The 25,168-nt window shown below is 37.6% G+C and overlaps 1 protein-coding gene across 5 annotated transcripts in view; it reads right to left on the reverse strand.

Annotated features, from left to right (window-relative positions):
• LOC129576675 (nephrin) overlaps positions 1–25,168 on the reverse strand; it is a 395,651-nt gene that overhangs the window by 356,402 nt on the left and 14,081 nt on the right. For 4 of the 5 annotated variants that reach the window (XM_055462090.1, XM_055462086.1, XM_055462091.1 and 1 more), the window contains exons 2-3: positions 21,727–21,993; positions 4,399–4,548 (exon numbers count right to left, since the gene is read on the reverse strand). In XM_055462090.1, coding sequence (XP_055318065.1) covers positions 4,399–4,450 — 52 coding nt within the window. In that variant the 5' untranslated portion in view covers positions 4,451–4,548; positions 21,727–21,993. Of the gene's footprint in view, positions 1–4,398; positions 4,549–19,786; positions 20,547–21,726; positions 21,994–25,168 lie in introns of those variants that run through there. The other variant, XM_055462089.1, reaches the window with a different exon arrangement.

The raw sequence follows: 25,168 nt of genomic DNA on the forward strand, positions 1-25,168 counted from the left end.
CTCAAATAGTGATGATGTTGGGTTTCTTCGGTCGGTTTTTGGTTCACTCGCAGTTCGGCGTGTCGTCCTCATTTCTTTCGTTCTCCATCATCGTCGTCTTCGCTGCTTCAATTCTTCGCTTCATTCCATTCCATTCCATTCCTTATAAACGTTATTATTGTTATTGTTCATCCATTGTTTCGTATAATTTTTAATCCATGTTGACACAACGAGCGGATACATGAAGGATCAGCAAATGCATTACTTTAATTAATAAAATCCCATATCTCTGGTTTTTGCTATATGCGTCACTTTGTTTATATCGCACATCAAACGCGACGACAAATGCTTACTTAGCCAACTTACTTTAATGCATGGAAATAAAAGAGGAATACGGGGAGAGAGAGAGAGAGAGAGAGAGAGAGAAGAAAAAATAGAAAACGACAACGGCAAGGCGGTACAACAGCCTGAAACCGTTACGACACCATTGATTATACACACAACAGCAGCAGCAGCATCAACAGCAAGAGCGAGAGGCAATGCCAATGGATAGATATGGTGTAATGGTGGCGAAAAGAAAGAGAGACATTTTAGCAAATAACGGGATGCCGCTGTGTGCAATGAGTTGAAAGATTGAAAAGTGTCGCACAAAGCATTTCACTGCAAAACGAGTGATAGAGCGAACGAACGAATGAACGAGCGCACGCTCACGCCTTGCCCCGCGTGTGCCGTTTCAATATCTTTTCCAATAAATGTCAATTATGTTATATTTTCGCACAAAATGCCTTGAAACAAAAGCTGAACGGATCCAGCGGCAAAATGGTGCGAAAAAATCGGTGAAATACGCTCTTGTTTTTGCTTTTGACATCGCTGAGAAAGTTTTTCTTTGTCGTGTGTCTTTCTTCCTTCTGTATGTGTGTTGGATGAGTTTCAAAGCGTTTGACGTTTTTGCACAGTGAGTCGAGAGATCGGATGCATTAAAAGGAGGGCAGAGAATGAGGGTGAGCCAAGCAATCGCAAATAATCGCATTTTATTCTATGTGTATATTCATATATAGATTGAAGCATCTGAGCACACATTGGCAATACAACTAATCGACATGAAGCAATAACAATTTTAATAATAATGATAATGAAAATAATTCAGTTTAAAGTCGCTACAGCTTATAAGTAAAGCGCGAGTTTGCTCGCTTACTTGCAATGGTCGACTACTGTGAACAAGCGAACGAATGAATGAACGAATGAATGAATGAATGGACATTATAATGGAGAAAAACAACCGAGATTAAAAAGATTGACTGGAAAATCGTTCGTTACGACCAAATCGACCGACATGTTTTATGCATTAGACGTTGCGTGGCATCGAAACCAATTTCCATTGGATTTATTTGGATGTCGAACATTTTTGGCAACTCTTTCACTCGGGCAAACTGCATCAAAACAGCGGCTAATACACACTAATCATTTGTGATAAGCAAAGTGAAAAATCGTTTGCCTTGCGACTGTCTATCAGCCAGCCAAATTTATTGAACACAATGTCTACACATACACATAGACCGAAAGGTGGAGAGAAACACACGATCGTGTACTCATTCAATGGACCATCAGTGATGACTGGTAGCCGATTGTGTCGTCATACATATATAAATGGTATAGCTTTGATAGTCTTTACTCAATTTGATTGTTGCTTTTGATGTTGCAACTCGAATTTCCTGCATCTGTACGCGCACATTTAATCGAATTTGAAACTCTTGATGGCGACAAATTTTTCTATTACTCCTTCGCTCTTGTTTTTATATCACATTTTTTCCCCGCCCAATTTTGGTTTTTGTTTATGTGAGCAACATCATTCTTGTTTTTTTTTTCCTCGTGGAAAATCAATGCTTTTCAATTCGCCCCGGTATTCATGACAAACCAACCAATCAATTCAATATAATATGTAGATGAATGTGCACGTTTCTGTAGTACATACCGATTGAGGGATTCAATGGTTCCGCATTCCACGAGTCAGCAAACGAAAACACATACACACTAAACTGAGCACAGCACAGAAAATGGGGATATAAGAATGTACGTTTCAGCGTTTTTCACATCGTAATCGATGCGTGAGAACCAAAACCGATAAGCTTCAACAACCAAACGATGTTTCCGTACATTACGTTGGGGTTTCTCATCGTCGTCGCCACCATCGGGATCATCAACAAACATAAAACTATTTAAGGATTACTGCATGGGCATTTCTCAAATTCGTGAAATTATTGCTTCGCCACCTGCACATTGTGGCCGTACACAGAGTAGTGCGTTATTCGATGCAGTTCGATCGAAGTATCATACACACATTGCACAGAACTGCAAAGCGCAAGAGAGAAAGTGGGGTTTGTGGTGGCCAATTATTTATTTATTATTTATTTATTTATTTATTTATGTCTGAACCAAGGAAATGCAAAATGCCAGCCATTCAGTTAATAATGCCGCGGTTTGAGAATTATTGCATTATTTCCATCGGAATTATGCGAAAGTCGGAGAGGTTTAGCGCATCAAATTCTCTCATCAAACTCCAGTTTCAACTAATTTAACGGATTCATCGAAATTCTTGAATACTTTTCAAGGATTCACTTCATTAACTAAGTGCGCCGCGCGGATGGAATTGAAATTCCGGTTTTTCTATTTGAATTCAATGAAAAAGCGATGGGAAATTTGACATTTTGCTATTTTGATTGCCAATCATTATGTGGAATTTTTTTTTCTTTTTGCACTTGAATCAATTGAGCACCATCTCTGTCCCTCTCTCAAATTATTGTCCACGATCAGCTTGAATGCAATTTCAAAGCTATTGTAATTTCGCTTTTTGTTGCTGAAAAGTTGATTTTATGGAATTTCCTTAATGGCAACAAAATCAATAATTAAAAGGATGCGGCATCAATTCGTTGAAAACTTCGAAGCTAATGAGCTTTAACCATAATGATTTTCATTTGCATGGATATCCATTTAATTTTTCAAGGACCAACAAAACAGTAGAGAAAGAGAGAGAGAGAGAGAGAGATAAATAGACGAAACGTGGAGAAGAACCAAACAAAAAGGTGCAATCGTTTGAAGTATGATTTGAGTGTAATACCAGAGACCAAAGAGGATATTTGATGATTTGTGTGCATTTGCCGTTTTGGACAAACGGATTTGAAGCATCCGTTTTTATTAATCCATTAGCTTGACTCGTTGCTCGCAATATTGGTTCTAGATGCACCATAATATTTCACGAGCTTTTGCGCTCTCTCGCTGTTTCTATTTTTTGTCGGTTTTTTTCTGCTTCCGATTTTTTCTTTCTATCTTTTTCCATTAATATGCTTTTCGGGCACACGATGAGCTATCAGGGAAGCCGGTGTGTATGTAAGTAGCTAAAAATCGTATGTATGCGATGCAATGCGTTTCGCTAGAATTCACTCTCTGAGAGCTTTGGATTATGATGAATATTTTTGCTCTCTGCACAATGAAACCGACCGGACAGCTATAGATTGGATGTATTTTTAAATGGACAGACATTAGGTTAAATGTTTGCGACAAGAGAGATAGAAAGTCAATGAATATGTTGGATAGAGAGAGAGAGAGAGACAAATAGATGAAAAAAGGAAGCGAGCATCAAGTTCACTGCTGTTGGAGCATTGAAACTCACACAAGGGCCAAGAAATCCGATTTAGATAAGCATCACAATGACCTCACAACATCCCCTCCCCTGTGTGAGAGAGTGAGCGCGCGCGCGCGGTCCTGTTCACTCGTCATCACATATACGCGCGCATCGTAATGATGGGCACTTGTAATGAAGGAATCAACTGAAAGAAATCGCTTCGGCACATATACTGGCGTTAATTTTACCAATGGATTTTATACAATTCCATCTGATTAGCTTTGGCTCGTGCTCCGTTATCGACGAACACGGTTAAGGAAACATTATCTTCTCATCCCTCGTAAATATTGTAATTATTTCCCTTTTTTTCTTCTTCGTATTTTTTTTTCTTTCGTCACAAAAACAATTACGTTGCCATTCAATAGAGTGTATTCAAGTGAATTAATTACGTTGGCTTTGGTTCGTTTTGCCATTCGTCAGCAATTTTAATTGAGTTTTTGGTCCGGGATGACTTTTGCTCATTTGGACAGGCATCCAATTTGATTTTGGTCTTAAAAATAGTTAAGAATGTTCTGTGTGTTTTCTATTCCTTTTTTCTTTCCTGTACACTAAAACATCGTCTCACGAACGCACCCAACTCATCACTGTCATTTGGACAGGCACTACGTGCGTTCGTGCTCGATTGTCGACGAAACAAAAGACACACTTTGGTCCAGTTTGATATGAAGAAGACGATGACAACAAGCAGCACACCGACTGCTAAAATTGAAATGAAAGAAGAAAATGAAAATGTGCCTTACCTGTTAGCACTGTGTAGAGTAGTGTGTGTAAGCTCCTTTGTTGCGACATCATTTTGTTGTTGTTGTTATTGGTTTGTTGAGAACGTAAAAGCCCCAAAGAAATAATGATGATTATGACCTTGATATTAATATCTATAGGTGAGCCTTATCCTGTTAAGTAAACGAGAAAAAGAGAGCAAAGGAAAAAAAAAGAAACAAGCATTTAGTACAGTTGATATGAAGCACGGGATATATCAAAGTAAAATAAAATTGAAAAACATCTTTTGTTTGTATATTTATAGTATGAGATTTTTGTTCGTTTTCTTCTGTTGCGAGCGCTGTTGGATTTGTTCATTTCTACAGTTTCTGACTCTATCTGTGTGCACGTATAAATTCGGAATCGTTTAAACGGATTTGAAATCAGTTGGATTATATCGTTTTCTTAAGTTGAAATGTTTCTTTCATCTTAGCAGCATATTTTCGAATGATGTACACAAATTGCATTGAAATGATGAATTTGCCCCCATTCTCTCTGCAGAAATCACGAACGATGAAAGCACACAGCCATATACAAATCCACATTCACTCACACACACACACACACACACACAACGTCGTGCAACACAATATCCCTACACATAAAACACCGGCAATATATTTGCATGTTGTGTGATATATTGTATTGTACACGGGACCATTGTACAAGTCATATCGTGTCATTTTAATTATAGATTCATTGTATTTTCCACATTGTTCGCGTTCGTTCCGTTTTCTTGCGATAACACAAAAAGCAACGAAATCAGATCTTTCGAATGCCAAACGCTCATTTTATTGTATTGCACGTACAACGTTTGATACTGTTGTTCGATATATATATATATATGTATATCGGTTCATTTTGTGTTCGCATCATGTTTTCCTTCTTCATCGTCGTCGTCGTCGTCGTTTTCTCATATGGAGCTCATGAAAAAGAGCATTTAATAAGCGTTGTTTGTTTGTAATTCAATGCCGCAATGAAGCGGATGACAGCGTACACATCACTAAACTACTTTGTGACGCCAATTCCATAACGAGTGAATTGTTAAGCCGTTACCTGAACGTGCGGTTGAATTGTTGTGTTCGGATTTTTTTTTCTCTTCAGCTTCCTCTACTTCGATGTGAATATAAATTTTATTGAGAGATCTTATGTTAGCATGTGATGAAGAAGCAATCCAATTAACCTTCCAAAAATGGAACGAAGGGAGCGAAGGGAAAAAAAACGAATCAAGTAAAATTAGGAAGAAAGACATTTGCGTGTTGAACTGTTTTCACCACTTGAAAATGTCAATTTTGGTGCGTCCTTTCCGGGTTTGCCACATTTGATATGCCATTTGCCACTGGATTCAATTTGCTTCTGCTGCTTCTGCTACTGCTGCTGCTGCTGCTGCTGCTGTTGTTGTTGATCGAGAAAGAGTTTTGTTTAAAATGCAGAATGGCAACCGTCTGTTTATTTATGCAAACCCCACTGTCATATTCCAATTCGTTCGGCGCGCTCTTTTTGTGTAAACGACTTTGATTCGGGCTATGTGTATGTATGTGTTTACTATATTTTGTACACATTTTACCCCGGCTGTGATTTTGCGTAGCAGAAAATCGAGCAATTTTCAGAGCGAACGATATTTAACTTGAAATCGCATTTATTTGCGTGAAACCTAATATTTCTTCAGTCAATGTTTTATAACTACGGGATGAAGTTTAAGGGAATTTAATGAAATGAAACGGAGCATACGAATGGCAAGCGAAAAGAAAATGGCAAAAGCAGAACGAACACGAGAAAACGTTAAAACAATGAAATGGGAGAAAAGTTTTTTTTATGACGTGTACTTTTTTCGGTTGTTGTTGTTGTTTTTTTTTTCAATACCAACACACACACACATACAAATACACATACACTCTTTCTCGGTCCAACGTCGCATAATTTTGTTGCCCGACGAAGATAAGTCGTCGTATTCATTATCATTTGTGCAAAATAGCAGTAGCATCATTGCGAATGCATGACAACAACAGATCGAGTGAGAACGAATGCAAACACAAACACACACACACACATACACAGAAAAACTCGCAAGAAGTTCGCACAATTTTATTGAAAACAATGATGGAAGAAGAAAAAAGAGAACACGCCTCAAACACACAGAAGCGACAACGATGGAGCGCGATGTAAGACATATAAAAGAAAGAAAGGGAAAAAAAGAGCAGCAACTAAAAACAAAAGAGAAATAATTTCAAACGTAAATACAAATACTCGACATTAACTTTGATCATAATATTTTAGTTTTTATGGCTCTCAAACAATGAGAGATTACGAGGGTGATGATGTCAGAATGAGTGTTGTGCCGAAGCGCATCTCTGTCTTGCACTTGGCCCCGTTGTTCTCGCACACTTGCCCGAAGTTTCGTTTGGCTTGGCCTATTCGGAGTACGGGGCGATGGCGCGTCCACACAGCACCAGTAACGGCAGTGTGGCTGTGAAAATATGCGCACACCAATCATAATAATGAGAAATGTCCGCTATAAATTTCTAGCATTACCGAAACGAATCAACGTGAAAAATGCCTGAGATGCGGGCAGACTATTAATGTGTGCTCTCCTCCGGTTGTGTGATGTGTCATTTGTCAGTGAACAGACCAGAATCATAACAATGATGATCATAAAACCTAATCTAATGTTAATGCCATCTTGCTTTTTTTTTCTTCTTCTTCTTCTTTTGTCAGTTTAACCTTTCGAATTCGCACATCAACAAGGCGTTTTCTGTGAATTTCATCCGATTATATCAATTGCACCTGCATTTTAATGCATTCCATCATGAATTTGTCCATACAATGTAAGCAAACAAGTGATCATTTAGATTGGTGGCATGCTGCATGCAATTTTCAACTTTTATATTCATTTCGCTTTTGTTTGCATGACAACAACGACAATGGCAGTGACGATGATGATGATGATGATGATGAAGTGTTTTAATTTCAATTGAAACTAATGTCAATTTTAACCCTTGACACTGAGAGCTGCATTCAACTGTGTTTTAAATTGACCATTTACGCAATATTGTTGCGAATTCATTGTTGACGCATCTCTTTGGGTTTTTTCTTCAATTCTCTTTTTTCACTCTTACATTTTTTTTTGTTTCGCTGTTGCTACCGAAGGAAAAGAGCATTTTGTCCTTTCTATGGCATTTGTTTATGCTATACGTTGCATTGAATTGTATCGTATCGATACACACAAATTTTCATTGTGCTGGGTGCTAGCTCCATTATCGGAATGATTTTGACAACATCTCTCAACGCTCATTCTGTCGATTAATTCAATATGTTTCGGTTGGATACCTCTTTTATTTATCACTCTTTCGTAGCGGATGGGCGCGCTCACCACGCTCATTCATCGCACACTTTTTTTTGCTCAAGGATGCTTGAATATCTACCGCATCAGAAGTGCTAGCGCGCGCGAGCACACGGACAATGCGATTGGAAAGAGAATTATTGCCTTATTCATTCCATTCGATAATGTTACATTTTCTTCATCATCGTCGTCGTCGTCGTCGTCGTCGTCGTCGTTGTCGTCGTTGTTTTTTTATATCTTTTCCGCTCCATGTAGAATCTACGCAATAAATATTTTATGTTTTTAAAAATTGCCAATAAAAATACAATTAAATGACGTGAATCGGGAATCGAAAGGGAAAGTGAGCGAAATAAATAAAGAAAATGAGAAACGAGAAACAACCCTGAACGTGCACCGACATACAAAGAATGAGAGAGTGGAAAGGAATTGGTCGTTTTTTTCGATTCATGTTGCTTTCTCCATTGCTCACATTCAATGAATTGTTTATCGTTAAAAAAGATAACAAATAAATAAACAAATGCTTGAAAATGGAAATGGAACTTTAAAAGTAGCAACTGTAGCAGCAATAGTAGCATCACAATTGTATGTTCACACCCACTAACTCACTGGGTTACATTATAAAATCGAAACGTGATGAAAGACAATAAAATGGTTCAATTCGCAATTCAACCTGTTTCTCTTCAGATCAAACAATCTCCCGAGCCATAACAAAGCTATCCGATTCCGATGTAATGCTTGCACACTTCGTAAGGCAATAGGACAAAGCAAACGCGCGCTTTAGCTCACACTCACCCACTCACTCAAACAACGAACCAACGAAGAAAAAGAAGAAGAAGAAGAAGAAGAAAACACACGAATGAAAATAAGACGCAAGGAGAGAATGAAAGAAAAAGTTGCTGTGTGCGACTGCCGCTTGAACGTGTTCACTGCATAAATCAATCAGTTTTTTCAATTCGTTTGCTTCTCGATTGTTATATCAAGCTTAAAATCGAAACGGAAATGGTAAAATAAGCAAAGTAGCGAAAATGTTACTCAAAATAAAATACAAAATATCGACTACCCGCGATAACGTGCGGAATGTGAACAACGACGTGGCGGGCGGGTGGACGGTACGGTGAGGCAAGAAAAATGTCAGACAGAAACACACGTGCGCCAAAAAAACAACTAAAGCTTTTAATGAATTCGTGTTTTCGCTGCTAATTCGTTGTGCAAATGATTGAAAAATGTATATGCGCGCGTGTGCCTTTGCTCACTCCCGCTCTTTTTTTATTCCTGCCATACCGTGTATTTCATTTGATGCACGATTTTTAGATTTTGTAATTTTGTTTCATTCTTTGCTCCTTTTTTTCGGTTGATGTGCACCGTTCTTTTTCCCGTCCGTTTGATACATGTCATTTGCCTGTGCTTCGATTGGGCCGGCGAATAAAAAAGGACCAACTAAAAATCGAATGCGAAAAAAAAGTTTCGGCCGTGTTTTTTTTTATAGGTGAGAGTGGGAGGGTTTTGATCGGGTAATAATAAAATATTGTACAACATGCTTACGTTCAAAGGAAATGGATCCAAAATAGTACAAGGCGAATATAAATTGGATGGTTATAATAAAAAACTGGGAAGAATAACAAGTGAAGGGCAGTACAACACCGAGAGAGTGAAAAAAGTGCTCTCCAAATGAAATTATCCGTTGATTGGAAAAGTTGAAAGTGGCAGACCGAAGTGAGCGTACATATACACACACACATATACACATTCAAGAAAAAGAACTTCACATGCATTACACACAAAATGCACATGCTATCAAATGAATAGAGCGGCGGTTGGTCTCAGTTGAAGATGAACTATACGTTGATGGGGTAAAGTGGAAATCGTTTTACTAAATAGACTTGAATGCCAAGGAGCTTAGAGCCTTTTCTCTCTCTCTCTCTCTCCCTCTCTCTCTCTCTCTCTCTCTCTCTCACTCATTCTTCGGGATCATTTCCTTTTATTTGTTTTTCAATTTTAACGCAAACATTTTATAAATTTTTATTACTTGAAATTGGTGGGCTGCGCGTTGGCTCCATCGCCACTATTGAGTGATTGAGAAGCCATATGCCACTCGGTTATGTGAGTGATTCAGCATTTGGAAATTGTGTGTTAATCCATAAGCGGAATGAAAAGCGCTCATGCCTTCCCCTTCCATCTCTCTCTCAAAAAATATGGCCGTGAACAGCATCAACAAAAATAGCCGTAATAATAAAAATAAATAAATAAATGAATGAATGAATAAAAAAAACGACGACGACGGCGACTGGCGAAAGTGTGGAATGTAATTAAAAGTTTGGCATTTTCGTTTGTTAGCATGTTCGTTCCGAAGTGTAAAAGAGTGTGGATGCGGCATGAACTAAGCCCACGTCAAATGTGTGTATTCGGCCCATGTCCATTTCGTGTGTGTATGTCGCCGTCGTCGGGGACGAGAGTGAGAACTGCGGACGAATAAACTGTTACACGTGGCTATTTCGTTTTTCAATTCGATTTTTTTTTCTCTTTCCCTCTTTTTTACGTTCATTTCGTTGGTTCATGTTTTGTTCTTGCTTCTAATTTTTCGCTTTTAGTTTGGTGATGTTTTTAGATTGCAAAACGGCTCCTGCTGATGGTGCCGGTTGTTTGCAGTGTAACGTTAAGCAATAAACATATGTGACTGTGTGACTATGCGACTGTGTGCAAGAGAGAGAGAGAGAGCGTGAGAGAGATGAGAGAGTATGAGTGGATTGGTCCTGAGGCTAAAAATGGACCACACTTTGCACGTATGTATATGTATATGCATAAAATGGCTTTGGAATAACATTGCAGAATGGCATCCAGCAGATAGTTTTTGATAACTTTCACACAATTTCGGATTATTTGTATCGCATGTATTTTTCTACACTTTTTGGTTATGTGTGTGTGTGTGGCTCGTTTCTCGTTCCATACCGAGTTATGCGGAATTTTTTACGCATCGTTTGTTCATTTCCTTTTATTACTTTGTGCGACTGGACGCGTTGCTGCTGCTGATGTTGCTCTGGCTGGTGTTTGGCTTTTTTCCGTTCCCCAGAATATTTGCCCATTTTTATTTTTGACGCTCGCAATTTCTGTGTTTGTACAGATTCCCGTCACTAAATCATAAAGCAGAGCGACAGGATTCATACCGACCACGTTTATTTGAAACTCCTGGCGCAGCTTGAAGTGCAGGTGAAATATTATTGCGCATTTTCACCCCATTGTGATTGTCGCTGCTATTGCTACTGCTGTTCGCTTTTTTTTCCAACCTATTCGTCTTTCACACTCCTTTGGTGGAAATTGCACAGCAAACACTCAATTTCACTTCGTTTTCTCGCCTGTCGCTCTCGCTTGCTGCAGAGAGAGCGCCAGCAAGCCAGCCAGCCAGCCAGAAGTTAGTTGTTTAAACTTCAAAATTAATTTTCGAGTAAAATGTCCAACGTTTAATTGCTTCGGATGCTCTGTTTGCACCCTGAAAATCCGAACATATTAAATTCGCACTAAATCTGCTTTGAGCTGTGCAAATTGAAAAGGAGAGAAAATGAAATGCTGATAAACAAAAAAAAACACGATGGTGTTATATGGTGTTTTTCTCCCTTCCTCTCTCCATCATCTTCCACACTCCGTTCATGTCAAATGAAAAGCATCCGAGAGAGGAAAAAAAAGAGAGAGAACAGGACCAAAGCGTTGGTATCGTATTGCAATTGCAGTGCAAATAAAAAGCGAAATGGCAGACACACACACATACGAGGCGAGATGGAAGCGTCAAGCGCACTAGACAACATTAACGGGAAAAAGAGGAGATGAAGCGAGAAAAATGCCAAAAGAGCAGATTATTTTGTGTGTGAAACTTGATGATGATGACAGCACCATTGAACACTGTTTTGTGGAATGGAAAAGACTAACTTTCAGTGCAAAAGATTCCCATCGTGTGGTTATGGGATTTAGTTTCGTAAATTGTGAGTGTCTGAGGGAGAGAGAGTCTCTGTCTGTGTGTGGTCATGTCAAAGACAACGCAATTTTTACGAAAGAAAACCGACCACGGCAACAGATTTTGGACCAACCGAAAAGAAACACTACACACACATATACACCGAATCTTCATACACACTATACTCACATTTCATACACTCACTTTGTCGTTTACCGACAAATGACACATTTCACATGGTGTGAAATAGGAAGAAAATGTGTCAGGAAAATTGACGGAAGCAAAACAAAAGAACAAACGCAAAAAACAAAAATAGTAACAATGCCAACGAAACATACACACCAAGTTAGAAGAGAGACAGACACTGAAATCGTTAACAAAATACCATTGTGACAGAGATAACATGGAACATGGCACACAACAATAACCGAATGTGTTCTCGAACCAATCAAAAGTGCCAATAAAATGTATTCTTTCAGAAATTCAAACTTGGCGAAATTCTTTCGAACAAGTCAGAAAGACTTAGAGTATACGGTAGATGTGGATGGATTGAGTTGAATTTCTTTTATTTTCATGCCCTTTGCCCCAAAGACTAAGTGCATTTCTTCGATAGAGTGTTGATCTGAATGTACCATGGCTTTTATTCGTTGCTTGAAGGGAAAAACAAATTAGAAGAAGAAAAAAGTGGAAATTTTTCGGTGGCATACATTCAAAAGAATCTCGAAAATTCATCCAAAAATGTAAGAAAACATGGAATTTCATACGCTTGTGTCGAAAATCCAAGTGTGTTGACTGCTGTCAATACCGAGAAAGGGATACAAAATCAGTGAGTCGTCAAAAATATTACACAATCACTCAGCAATGCATGGAATTTGCTTTCAACTCTAACGAGCTGCACTTTAATGATATTTTTCACCATATTTGATTCAATAAAATGATAAAATTGAGTTGTTGCATCTAAATGCAAATCTGAACATCCGAATGAAATTACCATTAAAATCTCTTGTGTTGGCAAATATTTGCCTACAAAATTCCATTGAACTTAATATGTGACTTGTGACCACAACAGCAACGTCATAAACAGTCAAAGGAAGAGCATCGATTGTATTAAATATGTGTCAATGTTCGTTGTTAAGTTGCAATTTCGTATTTGTACGATGAATCGAAACGAGTGCTCGATATTTCAACTTGAAATTGATTCAGTGTTTACACACATGATCATTATGCTGTATGGGGTTTTGAATGTTCCCATTGAATCGAAATGATTGAATTTGAAATGTCTTTTTCTTCGATTATTTTCATTTCATTTTTGATACATAGAAATTTGGAATTGTTTATTGACGATACGGCCCAAAATTTGTGTCATGCTTTCAGAAGTTGATAAATAAATGTGTTAGCTTAGAGCATATCTATGTCAGTTTTGGCTGATGACATTTATTGAAATAGATAGTTCATTTACTACAACTATTGTGTCCTGTGATCGTTGAAAATCAACACAGTAAAAGGGCGGGAGTAAGAGAGAGAGAAAGATAGAAAGAGAGCGCGCACAAGAGAGATGGGGCAGTATTGTGTGTTTGTGCTCAAATTTCATCTCATTGTCCATTCAGACAGGTGATTTTAATTTCGAAACATGAAATTGCTACAATTTAATTTAATCGCAATTTTATACAAAACGTAAAATCGTTTCTAATTTGATTGATTTTATAATTGAAATGGAATCAAAAATGTTTTAACAATTGGATTAAACGATTGCAATTGTAATGTGGGCTTTTCATTATATATTGTAAAAAAAAAATCTGATTGAGGGATTTTCGGCTAATGATAATTACAGAGGGGAGAGGTATTCCCTCTCGCTCCCAAATTGATGGCGAAATATCGAGGGGGGGAATCGATAGTTCGGAATAGAAAAGTATTTGCATCAAAATGTTTTAATGCAACTCATTGTATGTGCTTGTGTGTGTCCGTATTCATCAAATGATTTCGAATATTATGCGACAAATGTCTGCGGTAATTGTTTGAAACTAGAAATGATGGGCGCGCATGTACTGATTTGAATGTTGCTGTGCGTAAAAAATTGAAACCATTAAATCTGTACAATTTGAAGCTATTAAATAAAATAGCTAAATTTGTGTATGTAACGATGGGAAATTAGATGAGCCTTAAAGTGTTGGCGAAAACGGGCGCCGGTAAAATGAGGCAACGCATGCAAAACGATCCATATACGTGGACACAGGCAGACATAGGCGCATACCGAAAATCGAAAACTTAAATATTGCGTTCGGGTGAAACAAGCTGACAGTACCAAGAGATGAACTGTCCCGGCTCAAATGTGCCGAATGCATTTCCATGTACAAGTGTTTCAAATAATTACACCGGATAATATGAAAACAGAGTCAAATGTAGTACCTAAAATTCGTTTAATGCCAAAAACTGTGTGCACAGAGGCACAAAGGAATCGGAGTTTTTTTTGTTTCGGTTTTGATGTTGTTGTCGCTTTCATTTCTCTCTGCATGTTTGTTGTTTTGTATCTGGTTCTATCTCTGTTTTTCATTTGAGCCGCTCTCAAATGTGATCAGTATTGTCGTCATTGTTTGGCACCATTCTGATGCCAAAAATGAAAACAATAACAACCGCCTGAAACACTAACTATTCAATATTGAAAATAGCCGTATCTAGAATCGGGGCCGCATGCATTAAAATTGGTGAACATACATTCTCTCGTTGGGCTCTATCTTTCGGCCCGGCCAAGCGAAATGAAAACAATCGATTTTATGTGAGCGCATCGAAAATCGGCAAGTTCAATGTGTCATGTTTGCCTATGAAAATTATGCATGTGTGTGTGTGTATGCCCGCACACTTGACGCGCTGAACGCTCGCGATCTCTTTCGCATATTCGGGCTTTGATGGTTGTTTTTTTTTCGGGATGATGAGTATGGCGCAATGGCATCGAATTCGGGAACAATTGCATATGTGCTTTATATAATGTATTTTTGGTGCAGTCAGACTACAAACAATAATAATAACCGAATTGAAAACCAAGTCATTAAAATGCGATGCGTTCGGAGACTTCAGTGTCCGAGTGCGGTAAAAGGAGCAGAACCGAATATACGGGCCATATTCGTATGTGCCAAGAATCGTGTCGAATCTCGATATCCACTCAACTAAACTATTTCTACGCAAAATATAATATCCGCACGGCAAGTGCATGCGAACAGAGGGAAAGACAGCACAGAGCAAATATGTCGATTCATTTGTCGTTGGCTCACAGCATGTGTGTATGTGTGTATGTGTGTGCGTGTGCGTGTGCGTGCGCGTTGGTAACGTTTTCATGCGACATTAAATGAATTTTATAGATTCCAACCGAATTGAAAAGTGCATCGCCATCGTATTTTGAAATGGGAGCTCACTGCCTTTCTCCCTATCTCTGCCGCTCTGCATAAAAATAGACAGAAATATACATTTTGCGGACGAACACTTGTCATCCCCACATCAAAGCCCAAAATCGATGCAGTGCTTTTGCATGTGACGGTAGTCAGCTTACGCAGCACAATTTCTTTTTTTTTTTGGTTGTGTCTCTCTGCCACCGTTTCACATTTCACATTCACATCTCTATTTATAGTTTCGAATGGCAAATCACTGGTTAAATATATAAATCAATGCAATGCCCATTAAAATGATGCATTTTATACGAGAATGTCCGAGTTTTGGGTTTTTCGCCAATTTTTTTTCGATCTCATCAATGTATTTTTCAGAAACAATCGAATACAAGAAGAAAAAGTGATCCGTTGTAAGTTTTAATGACAAGCTAACGTCAACCATCCTGTAATTAGTGTCGATTAAAATTAGTCAATTTTTTGTTGACATTCGAAAGAGAGACATAGATAAAATGCCTTCCGAACCACACATCATTCTTTTTCCGTCACTCGTTCCTTGTGGTTGTTTGCTCACGTTAAATCATTCATTTGACTCGGTTTTATCAAGCGAACGAAAAAACAAAATGTATATCATTAGGATGATGGGCGTACATTTTTCCCGATGTGTATCAAATATTTTCCAGCATATCTAAACCATATTGATATGTAGCGAGAGCATATCGTTTGTCATGAGCGCGTACTGTTGCTGATGAGCAAAAATAATGGCTATAAATAGATGGACTTTTTGAATTCCGTTTCTCTGTTTTCGGGTGTGCTATTTTTTCCCTTCATTTAATGCCATTATTATGATGAAATCCTGACGAATATGAATTGTAAAAAAAAACATACACATAATGCCATTTGGTCGCTTCGTCATTTTTACAGCCGGCATTGGATAGAATTTCAACAACTGAAAAAATACACACACATTCGCTCGGGAGTGATAACAAAAAAATCAACGACGAAAAAAAAACTGTCACATCAAAATGCAAAACATGAATGCTGATGCTGGTGATGAATTGTACATACATATCTATTCATTCAGTTTACGTGGATTATTTTCATACAATTTGAATATTGAGCGTCTGTTTCTATTTTCTACGTGCACGTACGCATTATGCACATACACTGGCCAAGTGAAGGAAGAGAAGACGAAAAACGAACGAACGAATCGGTAGTGGCATCGCACGAGGGTAAATTTGCTGATTCAATCTGAAAAAAAAAATGCTGCTTACGCACTTGCAACCGAAACAGCAAGTAAATGGCAGACGGATTCGATTAAAAATGGCAAAATAATGAAGCGCGTAGCCCAACAATAACTTTAACAACAACAATAACGACGATGGCAGCAAAATAAGTGATTTTGTGAGAATGAGAGCGTACCGTGCACACACACACACACACACACACAGCCAAAATGCACATAATCGCGTAATTTATTTCATTTTTTTCTGAGTAAATTCGTTAGTTTGTAATGAACTTATATTGTTATTTAATTTCATTTTGATGTGTTGTCAACAGAATAACAGCAGCCCAAATACCAACACTGACTTAACGCCCCCTTTTTTTACCATCATTTAATAGCTCAATCTCTCTCTCACACCATACGACATTAGCATTTTTGATAACGTGTTATCTCTAACGTACATAATCAAAATGACACAAATATTGCTTAGATAATCTACGAACAAGTACCAATATTCGCCTGTTTTATATTCTCACTGAAACGAGATGTAACAAAATACTCAAAAGGTTCGTTCGGACATGGTTTTTCTTCATATTCTCTCGGTTGATATTGTGTATGGGGAGGAAGATGCAATAAAAGAAAAATAATCGGAATATAGATGTATTTTCGATTTAATGGGAAAGAGAGAGAGAGAGAGAGAGAGAGAGAGAGAGAGCTAGAGAAAGAGGAAAGCGCGCTCATTTTGCTATTTCCATTGAATTAATTGTGTTGTTTTCATTCGCCAAAAGGAATGAATCAAATGCAATAATCTCCTGAATATTTGCACCCGAAATGCGTTTTAATTTACGAGGAAATGGTGTTTAAGTGCACAGCTCTCTTATCGTTATGAGCTATTTAATGTTTGCTCCATATGGTTTGGTGGCAGCAAGCAATATATGTTTGAATTATTTGCATCTTCTTCATTTCTTTATCACATCGAATAAAGTTAAGTGAGAACTATTTGGTACATGCGTGTCTCATATTTTAAAGAAAACATTTCACTTTTTATGTACCCAATAATTCTTTGTCTCGATAATTGAAATGTGTGCATTCTGCATTGAAATTATTTTTTGCACAAGAAAATCGGCAGGCATACACTGGATTGCAGCGATATTATAATGGTAAAATATCCTCCCGATATCCGTGTGATGAATGCGATGGAATTACGATTTGTTCGATGTGAGATATTGCCACTAACGCTTAATATTATCGCTGAACATAACTCGATCGGTTACAGTTGCTTTATTGCGGCCACCGTTTTTTTTTTCATTCTTCTTTTTTCATTCTCTCGTTTCATTTAATTCCATATAAATTTTTCTTTCTATTCGTGAACGTTGCAGCAAATTGTCATTGTCATGGAGAAATCAGTGGAATCTTCGTCGACATGCTCGACTTTTTGTCGTCCTTTATTGAAAAGATGAGGAGAAATAAGAGAAATACGAAGCGGAATAAGGATGATTGTCGTACGGCCGTTTTAAGTTGGACGATTTTAGCAATGATAGAGAGAACATTGTATCATTCAAGAGATCGACGGTATCAAGAGGTAAGCGCATCTCATTCAATGCCAAATGATTACAATTCATGTACGGCAAACACACTCTGTCTCTCACAAACATACACGGAAAGAGAGAGAGAGAGAAGTGAAATAAAGAAATCATTTAAAAGAGAGCGATAAATTTAAACTTAAAATATAATCAATTCTGGGCTTTGTCATCGCAGCAACAGTACTCCGTGCTTTTCGCTTCGCTTTCGCCAGTCAACCAACTGGAAGCAAAAGCATTTAAGATGAAAAATAATAATCGGTGAACGGGAAAAGGAGAGTGGAAGAAAGCATTGGTATAGTTTGAGAGCAAAAGCCTCGATGTCTCGATTCGCCTTGCTATTTTGAAGCAAACGGAAAGTTTGCATATTCGTTCTTTAGACAAAAATGTTTTGTGTTTCAATGTGTCTTTTGTGGATGGCAAAATCGGGCGGTATTTAAAGAAAACGAAGAAGAAAAAATCGCGCTAGGCATCGGCCACGGTGAATTAGAATGTTCGATTTATGTTGCCAAAAAAGGGAGCTTTGGGAGCGAGAAAAAGAAATGTAGTCATTCCTTTTCGACATTTTCGGAGTCTTGTCTTCTGTGTTCCCATTCCTTTTGGATGGATAATTGGATTTAGTTCAGTATGGAAATTATTATTCAACGCTATTTTTGCACTGCCGCGTCGAAATCACCAATCGAACAGGACACATTTACCCTAAATCCGGAAATAAATTTGTTATTTTTCGATTTCTCTCTGTCTCTTCATCTCTCTCACTCTCCTGCTGTGGTCGTTTGCCGTTCCGTTTCTGGCCTTCGATGAAGATCCACCGCAAAACAGAATCCAAAGTATACATGAATCGAAACGATTTTCCCAGCAAAAAGCGAACGATTTAAAAAAAAGAGAGTGAATGAGATAGAGAGACAGAGAAAAAAAAACGACGAAAATCAAAGGCATTTCAACCTCTTAACGCACGAGCAACGATAGCGGAAAATGTAGGAGCAACTTGAGAACGAAGAAGAAGAAGATGAGAAGAAAAAAAAATGAAAAGAGAGTAGAATGATATCAAATTAATATCTGTCTACTAAATGTGATTAATAACGGTATTTAAGTGGTTTGGCATTCTATTCACTATTTCTTTGTCGTTTTCATTTCGCCGCTTTGGCCATACCGACCGACGATTTTTATTTGGGCGTTGTTGAGTTTGCAATCATTTTGCTGGGTTTTCTTCTTCTATTTTTTTTTCTATCTTGCTGTTGTTGTTAGAATATGGGTGTTTCCTCTTCACTACTACCACTCTCTCATTTCAATTCGCTGCATTAAATACCAAATGTAGTTTATTTATACAAATTTTTAGAAGAATTCTTCATTCTTTTCCCATCTTTTCTTCCTTTTGTGTGTACTGCCGTCGCCGTCGCCGTCGTCGTCGTCGTTGTTGTTGTTGTTGTTGTTGCAGTGTTGTTTGCGTAAAAGAGCAATAACAAAAGGAAAAGTTGAGAGTTTTATGGAGGGCGAAAGCGTAATCGAAATGCCAGCTTGTGAATCATATTTAAAGCGCACTTATTTTGCTTTTCACTCGTAATTTTCGTTACTTAAAAGATCATATTTTATGTTTTCAAAAAAAAAAACGTAGGAAAGCTAGCTCGCACGTTCCCTTTCTCTCCATTCATTCATCCATCGTGTGCGTTTACATTTTCCCGTTTTCCGGGAAAATGTTTAATTTCGCACCAGAGATTGAAAAAAACGAAGCAAATGTGTTTGGCGGACAATGTAAAGATTCAAACATTTGTTACATTGTTTTTGACTGGTAGCCGAACGAAGGAGGAGAGCGTTTTTCCAACCGAAACTCTGTACAGAAATCTGAGCAAAGTTATTAAGTTTTGTGTGGTTTGTTTTTGTACTGTGTGGTGGTGTGTTTCTTTGCTTACCTGTGTCAATATCAATGTGCGCTGCATACAACGCTTGTCCGATTTTATTTATCGAAATAATATTGCAGTTTTTGTGCGAGAAGAAGAAAAAAAAATATCCAAAAAGTTTTCTGTTTGATGTTTTCGATTGGGATTTTTTTTTACTTTATTTCTGTTTCTCTTCTCGGTTCTCTCTCGTGCTCTCTTCCTCTTCCCTTTTCAATTGTTTGTTTTTCTGTCTGCTATTTTTTTTATAAAACTCAATCACTATCACTATTTGCAATATATCCACCGTTGAAGCTCGATGCTTTCGATGTTGAGCGGCTCAGCGAACAAGCGAGCACTGATTTTAATTTATATATGTATGAATATAGCTCTATCTCTTTCTTTGCCTCACTTTTGACCAAAATGAGTTTTACCAGTTGGTGGATGAATAGAAGCAGACGTTGCACTGAAAGCACATTTTGCTATTGTTGTTGTTTTCTTTATCAACTTTTTTCCTGTATGTGTGTGTGTGTGTGTGTGTGTGTCAGTGCCTTTTCAGTTTCAATTCACTGAAGGATAAATTCGATTGTTAGTTGAGTTATTAAATTTATCTCACTCACTCACTCACTCACTGTGTATTTCAATTCTTTTGTTGGGCATGTACTTTCACCGTCTTTGATGTCTTCTAGTACCTTCTGTTGTGGTTATTATTATATTTATTTTTGCTGTTATATTTTGTTTCTTTATTTTTTGTACAGTTTTATGACGTCGTTTCTGCACACAATGATGCACACATATATATATATATATATATATATATATATATATATATATATATATACAATTACGAAGATAGAGAAAGAAAGACGAACAAACTTCTTTTCGATACTTTTGGTTAAAGAACTGTCGATTTTTCTATATTCGACAAAGTCGACGATGTTTGCTTTTTAAATGTATGACAGACAAGTTTAAGAAAACCATGCAAAACATCACTGTGTCACTTCGCCACACTGCAACGCCAGCACTAGCTGCAATCGCACTATGACTTTTTTTCCGTTCAGATAGGGCAGATGCCTTACAGGGGGTCGACACCAGACGAATGAACGACCGTCACTGCAACACAAAACTACTCTGCGCTATTCGCTTCTGCTTTTTTTTTGCTGTTATTCTCTGCTTCGATTGAACATGTAGCACTTTGTCACGAGCCAAATAGTGTGCTCGATGCTGTGATTTGTTGTACACAAAACCGAAACAAACAATAAAAGAAATTGGATTTGCTTGTTACTTGTTTGTGTTCGTTATGTTTATTCACGGGGAACGAGTGAGAAAGAGTATGTGTCAGTTGTTTTTACACGGTTTTACTGTTGTTGCGATTTTATTTGTCGATGTCTTCGTTCACAAAGAATTATTTCAAATTAAGCAAAAGTTTTCATCTACTGCTTCTTGATTCTTTTACAGTTTTACTGGTGTGTTTGTGTGTGTTTGTGTTTGTTGTTGGTTTATTCGTTGCTTTTCACGTTTCCGGTCGCTCAATTCGTATTCGCTTTTTGATTTAGTGTTTGTGATGCTTTTTTGCTCCAAAATTGTTTTGGCATACGTTCAACATTGATTCAAACGGGCACCGAGAAGAGTGAGTTGATTTTTGTACACTAACCGAAAACAATAATAATGAACCGGTAAAGAAGAAGGAAATCAAACGAAACAAAGTGAATGCTTTTTATTTCTGTGGGTGTAGCGAAAATACGGATGCAGTCCCCCCAATTGAAGTTTTCAACAACAGATGGGAGAAAGGAAAAAAAAAACTTGCAACGAACAAACTATAAAAATAAATGGATTTTTTGCGCTTTTATCAATAGCATATTTTCATTGCGTACCAACATTGCATTTCAATTGACATTTTTAATTGGACGCATTGATTTCAATTCGAGTTTTATTTGCTCTTCTTTTTTTTTAAACTAACCACAATGAACTCTTACCCCTTTTTTTCATCAATTTTGCCTTTTTTTAATACACTAAATTTTCAGTCAATGTTGTTGAGTTGATTGTAGAGTCTATTTTTCCGAGTATGATTATTTTCTCTTTTTTAATTTCTTGTCGAAATTTTCCGTATTTAAACGTTGATTTGATCGTGACCTTTCATGTTTTTCACTTAATCAATTTTTAACCATATTACTGTACTCAATGGTCACCAATAAGATCGCCCAGTTCTGGATAAGCATATAGAGCTGGTTGAATTTTCAATCCTGGAAAAGAGAAGAAAAAAACATAATCCTTTTAGAATATATTCTCATGCATGTGATTTTCATCATAACAAAGCAAAAACGCAAGCGAAAGAGAAAAATAATAACGCACGAAATGGCCTACGAATGTCAAAGCCAACGGCATACAAGAATCACTAGAATAACTCTTAAAGACTCTTTTTTTTTTCATTTGATTCTGTTTCTTTCTTCTTTTCACTATGTGTGTGTGTGTGCTTGAGACCTTTTTTCGCCCTTGAAGAAGGGAAAAAATTACGGCTCTCATGCATAATACCGCTTGATATTTCATTCATCTTTTTATATAAATTTTTTCTCATCTGAATCTCAATCGTATTCATTGTTGGCTGTGTTTGGGTTGTGGTGCGGTGACTCGCTCGCTCGTTCGTTTGGAACGGTGGTGTGTTTGTGATATTTCATCTTAAGTTAAAAGTGCTTTTTGAATCTCTGTCGGTGGTAAAATTGAAACTGCTTTCCGCACGCCGTTGGAGGTAAAACGGCTGAAGTGCGTACATCATCTGCATGTATGGAACCGAGAAACGAAAGCAAGACACTGACTCAGAGAGGGAAAGAGCGAGAGAAATGCCGAGGCCAAACTGCTTTAATCCAATAGGCTTCGAATTTTGAGCGAATTTTCCATGATATTTTTTTTATCATTTTCATGCATTTTCCTTTGTGTTGTCTAAAACGAACACAAGTGGAACGGCCAAAGAAAAAATTGGGGTCTTCTTCTTTTCTGCCGATGATTGCGATAATATTATTCGGATGCCATTGTTATATGGAATCCAATGGAGTTTAGTTATGTTGTGAAAATAGCCCATCGAAATGAAGGAAGCTCTAGGTGGAATTACCCATACACGGCTTTAATACTCATCTCTTTTTTTCCCATCCAGCAGCTTTCGATTAGAATGTTCATCCGATAACGGAATTTTCAAGTAGTTGACAAAATTTATGATGTAATTTGGTGCGGGCAGATGATGCGATGGAATAACTACACTCGATTGAGCCACACCCATATGAATCGAATGAAAATGCCAATAAATTGAGTAAAATAAAATGAATTTCTGTTGACTTCATTTGAATAATGTACACATTAGTCAATAGAGTGGAAGATGGGATCGAGGAAAAAAGAAGAAAAAAACAAACAAAAGAAAGCAGCAACGAGACAATCAGGTCAAATTGTTTTCAAAATGTACATAGTTCATAAGCTTCCGAATGGAATACGTTTATCAGACGGTTCAAGAAGCGACCAAAGTGCTTATGCACCAAATATGCACGCTGAAAAAGCGCAGACGAACGGCAACTTTTTTGCAACACATTCACCCAAAACGGAGCATTGATAGTGGTATATGCAGTGGAAGATGGAGGGAGGGGGAAAGGAAGGACGGCAAAAGTTTATGTGTGTGCAATGGAACAGAGCGAAGAGAAAAAAAATGGCACATTGCAACTTTATTTTTCACAAATCATGTTGTTTTTGTTTTGTCGAAGCGAAATCAATGTTTGACTCATCGCTTATTGTTATTGTTGTTTGGATCTGCGAGAGAGAAAGAAGCAGAAAGAGAGAGAGAGAGAATCACAGAGCGAGAAACAGAAGCAGAGAGATAGAAATTGATATGCAACGAGATGGTAGAGTGCTTGGAATATTTTTGCAAACCGCTTTAACGAATGTCTGTTTGTTTCCTTTATTCGTATGGCCGATTATGACAATCGTTATTTGTGGGCGCGCACACGAGCTGCGAAATTCTGCCATTGTTTTGTACATAAGCACATCCAAAAGGAAAAAAAAAGTGCTCTCGGTTCTATTTTCTCTTTCTCTCACTCTCTTCTCCAGCATCAGTTTCTTGTTTTTCCGTTATTACTCTTTATCGGGTTTATTTACAATTCATCTCAGTGTTTGCGAGAACCGAGACATAATTTAGTTCGGTAAATGTGTTCGTGTGTTGTTGTGTATTCGGTATGCATGTGGCGTTTTGTCGTCCACTCTATCTCTTGCCGACGACATAAATGTGTAGCATTTATGTGCGAAAAACAAATAAATATCATTATTATTGAAGCGGAATTATCATAATCGCATGAATTTGCATTGTATTTATGCACAAAACTCTATTTCACTTCGTTCGATAATCTTTCGGTCTAGGATGTTTGCTTGCCATAGAAAAAAAAAGACTCGATGTGTTTGTGTGGCTGTGTCGGTTGGTCGGTCGGTCGTCGAAACCATAAAAAGTTTGTTTAAGAATTTTGTTCATTTCATTTTTGATGGAAAGAAAAAGATTGAACAATTTTTTTTCTTCCTTTCTCTCGGCTGTCGAAAGGCAAAGCCAAAATATGGAAAATCGAATGCTGGAACAGAAGATATTGGCTGGACGATATATCTCGTTTGATGTATCACCGAAAACCGAACGATCGTCTGAAAGAGATGATACAGTCAGTGTAGACCAAAATCACAATGAACCGAACAACAACAACAACAACAACGAAAAAAATTGCTGTATTCAAATCGAAGAACAATACACCACCGTTTCGGTATATGTTTTCAAGCGATAACTTGATATGTTCACATTTCGTCGGCGAGCTGCGAAAAGATGTACGAAATACTGTAATGTGCTTAGTTGAGCGGCGACATATAATATTGGCTTTGGTTTTTGGTTTCGTTATGAATTTTTGCGACATTATCGCTTGCTCTTGCTCTATCCCATTCGTTCACTCGTCACAATTTTCTTTCATCGCATCCAAAAACAACAACCGTTTGCGGTAGACATTTGCGAAAAGTTCTTTTGGCCCAAACGGCCCATTAAGGCTTGAACGTTCGCTCCTTTACATATGTGGAACTGCCATTTTTCATAACACGACCTATATTTTCTTTCGTTTCTTTTCTTTTTTATTAGACTGAGAATGCTGCTGCTGCTGCCGCTGATGCTCGGAGAGACAACTCGATTTTCGAACGAGCAATTTTTTTTATACATTTCATCATTGTTGCTATTCTAATGCAGATTTCAGAATATCCAAAATGATTATCTATTGTTGGGTGTGCACAAGATGAAGAGAAAGAAAAAGATTGTGACAGACATTCAGCAACGACAACGAATGGATAATTCGTTTAGGAGACACTCGCAAAAAAATGGCATCTTTAAATGGCAATAAAATAAAATTGAGATTGAGAGCG

This window comes from Sitodiplosis mosellana, unplaced genomic scaffold, assembly GCF_009176505.1.
Source record: "Sitodiplosis mosellana isolate CC-2019 unplaced genomic scaffold, AAFC_SMos_1.0 Smas_scaffold_6191, whole genome shotgun sequence".
Classification (NCBI taxonomy): Eukaryota; Metazoa; Arthropoda; class Insecta; order Diptera; family Cecidomyiidae; genus Sitodiplosis; species Sitodiplosis mosellana.